The sequence below is a fragment of the Epinephelus lanceolatus genome, chromosome 10 (genome assembly GCF_041903045.1).
Source record: "Epinephelus lanceolatus isolate andai-2023 chromosome 10, ASM4190304v1, whole genome shotgun sequence".
NCBI classification, from domain to species: domain Eukaryota; kingdom Metazoa; phylum Chordata; class Actinopteri; order Perciformes; family Serranidae; genus Epinephelus; species Epinephelus lanceolatus.
Window position 1 is genome coordinate 35,533,177 of NC_135743.1, and position 13,148 is coordinate 35,546,324.

The 13,148-nt window shown below is 39.9% G+C and overlaps 1 protein-coding gene across 4 annotated transcripts in view; it reads left to right on the forward strand.

The window, feature by feature from the left end:
• oxr1a (oxidation resistance 1a) overlaps window positions 1–13,148 on the forward strand; it is a 219,873-nt gene that overhangs the window by 57,237 nt on the left and 149,488 nt on the right. For 3 of the 4 annotated variants that reach the window (XM_078171976.1, XM_078171979.1, XM_033641229.2), the window contains exon 1: window positions 11,265–11,305. The exons of the other annotated variant lie outside the window; for it this stretch is intronic. In XM_078171976.1, coding sequence (XP_078028102.1) covers window positions 11,280–11,305 — 26 coding nt within the window. In that variant the 5' untranslated portion in view covers window positions 11,265–11,279. Of the gene's footprint in view, window positions 1–11,264; window positions 11,306–13,148 lie in introns of those variants that run through there. 4 annotated transcript variants of the gene reach the window in all.

Below are 13,148 nucleotides of genomic sequence, written 5' to 3' on the forward strand. Positions count from 1 at the left end.
CGGGCATAATGTGCAGTATTTAGATTGATGCATGTAATGTGGAACCAAAGTTCACAAGGGCAAATTCTGGGGCAAACTGTTATTCATGTGTCGTTCGCAACATATGCTTAGATTAGCACAACAAACAGAGTGGCATGCAAGTCAGTTACACTGTGGTGGGAGCAAATGAAACGCCAGAGCTGGAAGACCAGGCTGTGAGTTCAGATGAGGAAGGTGTGTCAGTATTGTGCCACTATTCTAAGGATACGTGAATGGAAACTGACATACGTTTGATGGCTTCACCCAGATGTACATATCTCTGGTATGGTAAATGTTTGGGTGCTTATGAAAGGCAAAAGTGGAGCTTATTGAAACACTCCTGCTAATGCACAGGTTTTTTCAATTATTATATTTATTTTGTATATTTAATTCATATTATAAGAGATACTTTTCAGTATTATATGCAGCTGTGACCCCAAACAGTTACCTTAGTCCCCAGCAAGATGATTGTGTATGTCTGTGACACTTGCACAAATGTCTGTTCAAAATATATGACAGAACCATGTCCTTATACATTTGGGGTTTTTGTTCCCACTTTAACAAACTCACACCAACTCCTTAACCCTAGTGTGAACCATCTGAACATCTGAACTGTGACTTATGTGTATAGTTAGACCTCTAGTAGATGTGTATATCAATAGATGTGAAGTAGATGGGTACATGCTGTAGGTAGAAGGTATTTGGAGTGGCAGATAGATATACAAAAAAGAACCAAATGCAATGAGATTCAAATGTAAAAGAAAAAAAAAACAGATCATAAAGTATAGAAGGAAATGAAGACACACTTACATGCACACTGTGATTACTTCCAGGGTCTTGTGTGTAATTGCAATCAACATGTTTTCATTAGGAGGCAGCAGAATCCCAGGCTGTCTTCTCAAGGGCTGAGTCATGTTGGAAATTCATTTAGCTGGCCAGAGGTATCTCAGCATACCGTGCCTGCTTCCATAAAAGATGCAACAAAAGGGACACTCTTTATCCGGCCTTGTTATCCTTGACTTGTTTGACATTTGAAACTAACATATAGTCCAGTGTAGTCATCCCAGTTGCATAATATCCACTCCCAGGCTGAAAGCCCAAGGACACATGGTCACAATTATCATGAAAGGTCATTTAGTGTAGCAGAATACGGTGCATCCACTCCGTTGCATACATAATTCAAGAGCACAAGCTCAGGGGTAGAATATATTTTCTCGTAGACTCTGTTGCCGGTCAGTCATAGTGCAGCTCATTCAAGTCTGTTTTGGAATTTTATTGAAATAAATTAAATTAACTTCTGGTTAAGTGGTAGAGCAGAGTGCTGCTGCTGTGTTCAAGGCAAACGTCTGTAGTGTTTATGTCAGAATCGTCACAATTAAATGGGTGAAGGATGCAGTTGGAGCCGTACCAGCATACCGCCTGACTCACAGTATGTAAAGCTTTTCAGCCTTCAGTTTTCACCCCATGGTGTCAGCAGTGACACGATTGAACTCTGCCTGTAGTTAATATTTGATGACTCACACTGAAGGAAAACACGCATTTGACTGTTAATTTACCACATAACTACACTTCACCTTATACTATATCGTGATGTTTGTTACAATCGCTCTTGCATTTTAATATTTTTATATTAATACAGACAAACAGAAAGTACCATTTCTTCAGTTGCAAGCTTACAATATGTGTGTTTTTATGTGTGTATCTGTTTGCAGCTAATCTTGCATACTACTGGACCAATCAGCTTAATATTTTGTATGCACATTTATGACTGTAGCTCGAGGACCTCTTGTGATTGAGATGACAATTATTGACAAACCTGTTTCATAGACTGTTTTATACATTCATTTACTGCTGACTCTTCACTCTTCTTAACCAACCAGTAGGGGTTGCAAGTGATCAACAAAATCACATAGCCAATTCATAGAGCAAAAGGCATTTCTGGCAATCAGCTAGGCTAAGAACAAGCCTTACTGTCACTTACTTGTCATGGCTTAAGAACTGACATCTGTAGAAGAGTTTGGTCTCATTTTGAACTGGAGCATCTGCAGATTAATTCCATACCTGATATGTAATGATCCACTAAAGTTAGGCACAATACGAGATTTGTTTTGTTATCTTTGCTGACACCTTGACTGTTACGGAGCCGAGACAATAGTTGAATCTGTTCTTGTGTGATGTCGGTTTTCTGGACCAACTCCATGGAACTAAATAAATTAAATTATTCCTCAAAAAAATGGGTGAATTTAATTCTATCCAGTCTTTAAAGTCAATACTCTGGTGAAATTGTATCAAGGCTCTGGTGCTCAGCAGGAAACACAGCAAATGCTAATTTAATGTGTGTGTGTGTGTGTGTGTGTGTGTGTGTGTGTGTGTGTGTGTGTGTGTGTGTGTGTGTGTGTGTGTCAAATTGATTAGCTATAAATTATTCAGTGATTTCTGCCACTAATGAAGATTCATCTCTCCGTGTACCTGTGAGTAGCCACCCGCAGAGGTGTGTGTGTGTGTGTGTGTGTGTGTGTGTGTGTGTGAACCCAAGCCGACTATGTGTGAAAGGGAATTTACATAAATGCACTCCACAAATGAGGAAAACTATCTTGAAAAAAGAAGGGATTCTTCACCCCTGAGATCTTAATGTCTGTGTGCCATCAGCTGTCTGCTTTAAATGTCAAAACAATTCAGTTTTTTTCTCCAGATTAGCCCAGGGACACACGCAGTATTGTCTCCTATGTGTGCTGTGTATGATGAACAGAGCTGCGTTGTAACTGAGCGTCTTCATTCCAGCCTGTCAAACAGCTGCAGCCAGTGGAGACATTGCATCATTTGTTCTTGATGCTTGTGTCTTTTTCTCTTTCACGACTCTTGGTTGAAAGGTGTCATCTCTCATGAGTGTGTTTGGATGACTGCCTCTTCTGCCACACCATTTACACATAGGAACTGGTTAAAGATGCAAGTAGTAAGACGTCAAGCCCAAGAAACAAAACAAAACTATTGTCTGTGACAACTCAAGCACTTTTCCTGGCAAAATATTATTGTTTTTTTTGGATACAAATACAAGAACCTTTACATGTCTTGAGCTGGAACTAGAATTTGGGGCTACCATAAGCTGTGTCACACCTGTTAACGCTGTTGCACTGCCTTTGGTCACCAGTAGAGACCAGTAAGAAGAGGATAAACATTGTTTACTTGTAAATGTTGACTTTTTGGCCGTTGTTGCTTACGTAAACAATCACATTTGTACTTGTATGCTGTAAAGTATTAACCTGGTTTGCCATCATGATGTAAGCCCTTTCTAAATATAAATCTAACAGGATTAATTTTTGGTCTGATAATGAATTTTGATGCCGAGTAAAACTATTTATGTAATACTCCCCCAGCCCACCCCCGCCTCCTCCACAGGCCTTGGCTTTTTCTGATTAAAGGCCCATTCTCCAGTGCTCCCTTGTCACAGGCTTTACTCAGTACATCACAGAGAGAGACAGAGAGAGATGGAGATAAAGCGCTTTGCATTCCTATTTGCCAACAGAGGATTTACTTTAATGTTTACACTGGATGTTCTCTTTGGTTAACAAATGTTGGCGTTATTTTTTAATCTGATAAAAAATGTGACAACAATAAACCTGAGATCTGACAGGGAATTATTAATATCAATACATATAATTAATGAGAGTTGTACAGTTAAATTAATAGAAGGAAAAAAACAGGAAACATCAAAATTAAAACATAAATATAACATTAACAGTCTAGGTGCATTTCACCATGTAGTAAGGCAGTTTATTTTTATTTCTGTGTCATGCCAAACAATTGCATCTATCCCAGATGTGAGAACAAGACTCAGGTGCATCTACAGCATGAACAAAAACCTAAAAAAATAGTGTTGTGTTTTACTGCCATCTCTGGCGAAAAGTTTCAAGCTTTTTCCATCTCAGACTGCACTTAGCACCACTTTTTGGCATGGTAGGGCGTGGCTGGAAGTAGGGATAGACCGATATGGATTTTTTAGGGCCGATGCCGATACCAATTTTTTTCCATCACCCTTAGCCGATGACCGATTATGGACTGCCGATTTTCTTGAGCCGATATTTGGGGCCGATACTGCTTTTGCTCCCTCAATTTACATCAAAAAAATGACACAATGATAACAAATATTACAGGTCTCAAGTTTAAAATAAGAAACCTTTATTGAACAGTAAAAAATACTAAAACAGGATGGAAAGTTGAGGTAGAACAGGTAGAATATTATTATTATACATTCAAATAAAAAAAAGAGTTCAGTGCTCTTAAATCTTCCAGTAATGTCTTTATAAAATAAACAAATATTTAAGCTGAAGCATAAATAAAACAACTACTGTACACAGTAGGATTCAACGGCTTTGTTCAACTTAACCACATACTTTGAAATGAAAAAAAGTGCCAGGGAAAAATAAATCCGCGAACCCACGCGTGTATCGGCCGATGCCGATACAAGTAAAAACTCAAATATCGGCCCGATATATCGGCCGGCCGATGTATCAGTCTATCCTTAGCTGGAAGTGTGGTTTGACACATCTGTAACAAAAGTGATGTCACAGTGTCCTGGAGTACACTTGTACATAACTGCAGCAAGGTGAGACTTTAACCCACTGGAGGTCAGCAAAAACAAGGTTTGAAGGGGACATTTAAGGGATAGTTAGGATCCTCTGAAGTTGGGTAGTGTGAGTGACTTATCCGCAGTCGGTGTATCACATACAGTAGTTGTAAGGCAGTTTGGAGAAGCAGGCTTGAGTCCGACATGGAATCTAAGCAATGTACTGCTGTGGATGGGGGTTAGCAACAAAATACATTTCAGCCACCTAAAAATATTGTCTCCTAAACATCTAAACTATCCCCTTTAAGTTAGCCCTCTTTAGGGGGGGGGGGGTGTACAAAACTGAAATAAATTGTTCCCCTGATAAATGGCCTTTTTATTCAAAGCCCATGCTTTTTCCAAGTAACAATTTAAATATTTTGTATCTTGTGTATAAAGTCTTGAGTTTATTGTCCCTTATTTTATTTATTTATTTATTTATTTTTTTACTGTTTTTGTCTTACCAAACAATATACAGTCTTGCATGGTTCCACAATAGTAAGGAGAATAAAAATCTATCATTGATACAGCACATGGGAAAAGACTGCTTTCCGTCTTCCAGGGTGAGCTACAGAACAGTACTGTCCAGTTTAAACACGGAGAGGTTGTTATAGCCTTTTGTGAATTCTGCTGCTTTCACCTCACCTTAGAGTTAGAAATGGCTTGGGGACTAAGGGAAGAACAACCTTTTACTCTTCTGTTGCACTCCTCTCCCCCTAGAGGGACTTTGCCCTTCTGTAGAACTTTATTCTCTGGACTGTATTCAGATTTTATCATCCTAAATGTATGCAGATTCGCCTTTACTCTACAAATGTTAACTGCTTTGGATCTTGAATCTAGCCAAAGACATTTTGTCCCTGTGTTTACTCTCAAAAAAAAAAGAAATAAAAAAGACCCTCTTTTAAAGCTCAAAATGATCAGTAAAGTACAGAAACAAAGTAAAAGAATGAGCTTAAAACAACTAGAAACAAAGTCCAAACTTCCTGTGAACTTCTAGATTAAAGCTACAGACTGCTCTTTGGTGTACAGATGCTCTGCTCTGTGCTGATTCAGTATATCAACCATTATATCTACTATTATATATAATGTGCCATATGGTGTTTATCTCACAATAACACTGTGTGACAAGATCCTGTCTCTAAATAAGGCAGTTTAAAACATTAAGTACCCAAAGAACAAGAATAGTATGGACTACAGCCACTTGTTCCTCAGAGGATAAAATGACTCACCTGTATGTTGTGGAGTGCTCACCTGATGTATGCTGGTGGAGGGCCCAATTCCCTGTTGGCCTGCATAGGATGTGTAGAAAACAGAGGGGTAATATAGAATGTCCAAAGACCGAGGGAGCAGTGGATCGTGATAAGATTGATTGCTGGACTTTTAATCTATATCTCTGTGTACATGGGAAGTCAAGAGGGAGTCTATTTTGGTATTAGTCCACACAGATACAAGGATGCAGTACTTCTGTTTTTGTATTGGCCATCCACCACTGACCAATTACACACTGTTTCATCATACTTAGACTTGGCAAAGTAAATGCTTTTCTTTGTTTCTCAGCAGTGCATTTGTTCCAATATTATCTATTTTTTCTTCACCTAGACTTTCTTTTTTTTACAACTCACTCCACTAAGTTATTTACACCCACGCGGGCAGATCTGTATTCTGCAGCGCTTGTCTGTCAGGAAGGCATTACAGTGCTCAGCCATTTTTCACTCTCTGCTCAGAAACATCATTATGCACTGCCCACCTCAGAATACAGATGGGCCAGGTGGCGTTTCTTACAAGCGGAGTATCATTACCCAAAACATTTCAGGGCGAGAGTGGCGTTTCTCACGAAGATGGAGACCTGAGATTGTCCCAAATTCTTCATTCCGCTCTCCGCAGCTCTCTGCCAGGGTTTCACAGTGACGGAGAGTCTTGTGGTTTAGTCAGCCATAAAAACTGCTGAGCCATACCACTCTCTTACCAGGATACTGACGGCCAGTATAAAGACAGGAGAGTTGATTTGTAAGTAAGTATGCTTTTAGCATCCATAGTTAACTTCACTGACTGACTTTCAATGACTGTTTGCTCCCTACAGTAGGAAAAATTTTTATACCACAATATTTAACGTGAGCTCCAATAAATTCACATTTTTAATTTTTAAGTTATTTAAGTTTTATTATTTTTTAAAATTACTGATAGATACAAACAAATTGCATACATAGCTCTAATTATTTCTTGTACTATGCTGCCTAGAGCATGCCAGTTTTCAAGCCCCTAGAGGGTTTTTAATAGGGCTGTTCTAGACTCAGCATTATGTCAGTCAAATTGTATTTGGCTATTTAATACTAATATTCAACTATTTGTTTCTTTTTTTTCGGGCTTCGCTGGAATGTTCAGGGTCACATTCAGATAATATAGCAGACAAGCCAAGTTAGCCCTTAGAGCTAATATGTGCTAAGTAGCAATAAAACATGCCGATCTAGTTTCACAAATAGTGTTAAGCAATATTATTGAAGCAATGTCTGAGAACACATACCCATTTTTAACCCATTAAGTTTTTTTTTTTGTTTGTTTGTTTTCAGACTTCATTTTACCTCACAGGGCCTCTGTGCAGAATTCAAAGCATATTAGTTGTCTGCACATGGTTCTCAATGTGGAGGTGGCTGAGCTAGTGGCTAGCAGCTAATGGTGCTAACTCCATAACCAGCATTAAACAACGGCAACAGTGCTGACAGAGCTAACAGTGTTAACTAGGGAGGAACCAGAGGGTGGGCACTATTCTTGCGCAACAATGCTGTCTCGATATCAGCGGTAACAGCTGTATGAGCGCAGTGTAAAGCGGTTGCGATAAGCGAGCCAGCCGGATACACACATGCACAAACATACACCTGTGGCTGTACTGGCTACCATAACAAAGAGCAGAGACGCACACAGAGGCAGTGTGATTTCATTTTCCGGTGCGGATGCCACTATGTCTTTACATAGCAAATAGTGGTTTGTTGCTATTTGGTTGCTCGGAGTGTTGCATACAAAACCTTTAAAGCAGGAAAATGTTACTTATGCCAAACGGCAGCCATTATTGCCACAAATGAAGACTGAAAATGGGAAAATAGCTACCCTGGCTGTGTCAGAAGGTAAAACATGCACCTATGATCACCTCTAAAGCTCAAAAATCAGAGTCCCCGCTGGCAGACCTTACCTTTGGACCAAGGGTGATTGCTTTGAGACAACAAGGGAGGCTGATTTTTACCCTAAAATTTCATATAAGAAATGGTCAAATATGCACTACTGAATTTACATTAAAATAAGAATTTACATTGCATTAAACCTGTGCTGGGATGCGTTTAACATCATGACTATAATGTTCAAACATCAGCTATTCCTATGAGACAGCGCTGAGAAAGTATTTTTCATGCAGCAAAGCGAGACGGTCATTGGATAAATGTGACAAAATAGTCACTTCCAGGGAGGCTCAGCTTCCATGGGACCTAACTGAAAAATGGCTTCAATTAAATATTTCTTTTATAAGTTACTGCCTCACTAAAATATGACAAATTTTATGATGTAAACTTAAAGTGAGGTTCCCCTTTTTGAAAGACCAGCAGCTGCCACTGCTTTGGACACAGAAAAACTAGCTTTTTCCCCATTTCCTGTATAGATGTATAATAATAATTAGACACTGGATGCCAAGATGGCGCCTGTTCAGTCCAATGAAATTGCTCGCCTGGCGCATACACAAAAAAAATCCTGTCAACAGTTTTACAGATGTCTCTTTTACAACAGTGGCCCTTGGGGACAATGCTTTTGGGGCCACAGGGGATTTTTTTTTCTGCAATACCACGAGTGACCATTGGGCAAAATTGGAAGCAAGGCTGTGCAGCATTTTTGAGGGTCTAGTTTCCAGTCTTTGTGCTAATGCGAAGCTAACTGTGTCCTGGCCCCATCTTTGTATTCAACAGACAGGTATGAGAATGGTATGGATCTTGTCATCTAACTTTCAGCAAGACAGCGGATAAGCATATTTCCCTAATGTCGAGCTATTTTCTCCTTTAACATATCTGTAGGCTCAGCGGCTTCTATCATATTGTGCATTTGGCAAACACTGGTTACAGGTCTATGAGATTAGACTGACACAGAGACACAAGGCTTAATTTGCTAAATGTGAAAGATATCACTCCAATAATGATTCACAGTGTGAGTCCTCAGCCAGCAACTCTATCTCTGTCTTGCCAGAGGAGCTATTGAGTTTCCATGACAATGATAGATGGATGTGGAGCTAACAGAAACGTTAGCTATGAAGCTTGTGTTTTTTGTTTTTTTTTTTTGCTGCTGTTTCAGGATAGAACACCACTTTGACATTTTGTGACCCAAAACCCAAAAGCTTTGGGTTTTGTATCCCATGAACTTGTTGCATGTGTTGCTTTTCGTGACAGCATAATGCTATAGCAGGCCTAAAGCATGCTCAAGGCCAGGCTATGTTCAGGACCCATAGTTATAGGTACTATGACAGTAGGAGCACTGATTTAGGATCTCTGGTCAGGTCACATTAGTATGATTTATTTTTTATGTAATCAGTGAAAGCTGAAAGTTAAGTTCTTAATCCCAAATTCAATGTGCAAATACTGTTTCAATTTTTCTGTAATTAAGTATTTAAAGTTTAATTTTCTCAGGGAAAAAAAAAGAAAAAATGTGCAAGTGTAGTCAGAATGATTTTAACTAACCAAGTATTTCCTAAAATTAAGTTTCAGTTTTCATAACTCTAGTGCAGTGACATGCCTTGTCAGTTTCATTTCCAAAACTTCTTTAAAAAAGTTAATTTCTTTTAAAAACTACTTCAGATGATCTTACTTTTACATAGTTTCTCATGTAAAACACATGATTTTAAGAACCAATTTTAAATTTGGAAATGAGAGGGGGGTTGGATTAAAAAAAAAAAAAAAAAAACGGTTTAAGAATTTTTTATATTGTACATATGTATATCAATAACTGTTTCTGTTGCTATGCTTTTAAAAGATCATTCAGTGGTAACTGAGAGTCAGCATTCTAAGTCAGGGATCCAAACTTCTTAAAATTTGCAATAATCTCCTAAAAAGTAGTGTCCAGTTCATATAAAATATGAATTTTATTTATATTATAGGTACTTATTGGTTTGAATTAGTATATTTATGAGTGAAATGCACATCCTGAAGAGAAATCCTGCATCTGTTATTAAAGCACAGTACTGTATCTGCTGTGTGTACTGTAATTGTGTGTTCAGTGAAGTAGGGCTACATGTTGGAGGATAGGGGGCAGTAGAAGTATGGCTGCTTAACCATTGTGCCCAGTATGATAACTGTAGTAGTGGTACTGGGATTTGATAAAGTGGAGTGCCCGCTGTCCCAGTCTCTGATGTGGAATTGTGGGCAAAGCAGTGGAGAAAGAAAACATAGATTTGGGTCAGCTTTGGCCTGGAGGAGGGGAGCTGTCACACAGGAGCAGGCCCGTTAGTTGGCTGCATCTATCTAGGAGGCAGGATGCATGCCGCCATCAGGCGTGCACAATACTGGAGAGATTACTGTGTGCATAGCCTCCAGCCCATCTCCCATACTTTTCACATTTTATTTGCAGCACACGGATGCATTTTAAGCCTTGGTACTGTTTTGAATGCTGGGTGTGATGCATACATTTCTGTCTTTGCACTTTCGGCCATGACCTTGTAGTTTTAAACAAATTAGCATCTTTGTTAGCATATTTTCTGCCTCTGTTTCTAATGCTTGAGTAAGATATTTAAAGCTACAGTCAGGATGCCTTCTGGTAAGACGCCTCTGTTGCTGTTTGATGAGAGGGAATTTTACTTTAGAGTGTCACTACCTTGCTGCATCAAATGAGTTGGCCTCTCATCACCATAACACAGATGAAATCCAAATACTTTCAGCTTTCACTGATTACGTCTTTGCTGAGTTGCCATCGCAATAAACAGGGTGCTAATGCATTAAAGGGACGCACACAGACACAGACACACACACACACACACACACACATTGATGGCCTGCAATCTCATGCCCAGTCAGAGCAAACAAGAGTAGAGACAGAGTGACTCATCACCAGATGGCTGAGTGTGGCACATCTCCGCCACCAGGAGCCCTTATGCTTTTACCACCTGGAACAGACCCAAGTGACACGGCCTTGGAGCCCAGCCACCCAGGATACACAGTAAGAACCAGGCAAAACACGGCACATAACACATCCCCATCCCGTCCCCACCCAGCCTGGATTTTTTCCCTCTTTTCTTTGCTACTTCTGCATTACCAGCCGTCTCCGTCTTGCTGACAGCTTCCCCATCCTTTTCCTCTCCGTCCTGTCCATCTCAATCTTGTCCTCTGTCATCCCATCTACTGTACCTCCCCGCATACACACACACACTTCCTCCTCCTCCTTCTACCACCCCTCAGGTCTTGGCTCAGGCATCAGTAACAGGCTCAAATCGGCTTGGCCAGCTCATGCCTCCCTCTCCTCCTCCTTCCCCTCCTCCTCCTGTCTGTGCATCTCTGCTTGTCTGGGTTATATTGGGTAAATAAATTAGCACAGTGCCCCACTCTCCTAATGAGGACAAAGTCACATGACAGGCCTTTTCCTATGCTTAAGTTAAGCAGTTTGAGGGATTGATTCCATTATCTCCTCTGCACAAGAGTCAATGGAACCCGTTCTGAGACCTGCTGGGTATGTACCAACTCTTTTCACCAGATTCTCCTTTTTACCCAGAAGCAATTTCTTTCCCTAATGGTGTCTAAAAAGTAGCTTTATTTTAAATTGAGGTTTGTTTTGAAGAAAGAGGAAGCATAATGAGAGAAAGCTACAAGCATAATCAAACATTTTTCTGTGCAAATGGAGACCACTGTTGAAGGGAAACAGTGAAGTGGCCTATTTGTTGTATTGGGGCTTTTAGCAAGTAAATCAAAGGAGGACTAACGGCAAGGCTTTTTCTTGTAAGAGCTTCTTCCAAAGCTCTGGCTTTGAACAGTTTGAGAGCAGATACCGTAAGCACTGTGGTGAATACTTGATTTTCCAATAATTTTCTGTCTTCAAACAAGACTCAAACCCTTTCTGATAGCGGTTTGGGAACCACTTTCAATCGATTACGTTTGGGGATTGGGAAACAAAGGGTTGTATTTCTAAATGAAAAGACATAGTTGACAACACTGGCGTTTCCTCCCAGGGGAGCAGAGCGGAGAGATTTGAAAGGCTTAGTAGGATTGTGAAGGAAACAATTGGTTTGGCAGAGATGGGTTTGAAAGCATTCATCAAGGTAACAGGTAATTTCTCAGCAATTGCTATAGTGTCTTAATAGGCCATTTGAAAAAACCCTTCTGGTTTTTGACACCAGATGGTACAGTCGTCATTAGGCTGCAATGACAAGCCTTCTGAAGTGGAGTGAGCTGTGCGTCACTTTACACACCAGCCTTTCACAGACACATCATCCATTTGCAAGATCATCTCTCTGCTATTGTATGATCACACAAAGTCAGGGCCGTCTGGCTAAATCATCGTAAAAGCTTCAGCAACAGAGAGCAGTAATGGACATACTGGAATAAAACACCTTTTTTAAGACCATGGTGGTTATAAAATTGAGGAACAGATGATAGGTGTCAGGTCTGAACATTAACTTTTTCACAGTAATAAGAAAGGATGAATGTGGTACTGTCTTTCCACTGTGTTGAATTCTTTATCGGATGCTGTCGAGTATTGGAAACTAGATTTTTTTGTGATCAGAAAGGCTTTATTTTCTTTTGCAAAATGACATGCAACAAAATGTATCTCAGACTACCTTTGACCCCATTTACACTTCATGAGTCTTGGGCAGATCTGATAGCGATCTCAAAAAGGCTATGTTTAAGGTGTAAATGCACCCCAAAAACATTCAAGATGGATTTGGATGGATCTGTTTGTCCAAACCATCTTCAGAGGTGGTTAGATACATTATAGCCAGATGCTGAAAAGGTGTAAATTCATCCATCTCTCCAAGGTAATCGTGACCCCTCCCATAGTGTTACTGGTCGTAAGCAGTCTGTGCAAATAGCGACTCACTAACTGATTTTCTTAATGCATACATGGTCTTTCTTCTCTGTTCTTGTGAGCTGAAGTTACAAAAAATGACACTGAAATCAGGGCGTCAGTAGCCACAGCTGCTGCAAGTTTGATTCCATTCAGAGGCCCTTTGTTGCATGTCATCCCCCCTTTCTCTCCCCCTTTCATGCTAAAGCTTTCCTATTTGATAAAGGCAACCCCCTTTAAAAATAATCTTAAAGAATGACAATGAAATTAGCCAACAAGGAAAAGTCAGGGATTTCTTCAGATATGATCAAATACAAGGAGCACGAAGCTACAGGTCTGTTGTCTGATGATGATAAAGCCTCTGAGGGCAACAGCCAGTATTTAAGGCTGATGTGGGTAGCCAGTGGATCCCCGGGCAAAGACTTCCTTTACCATGTGCCGGTCATTTTGGCTAATCTGTATAAACAGATATCTGCTTATGAATGCAGATATATTTAAAAAAGGCCTATTT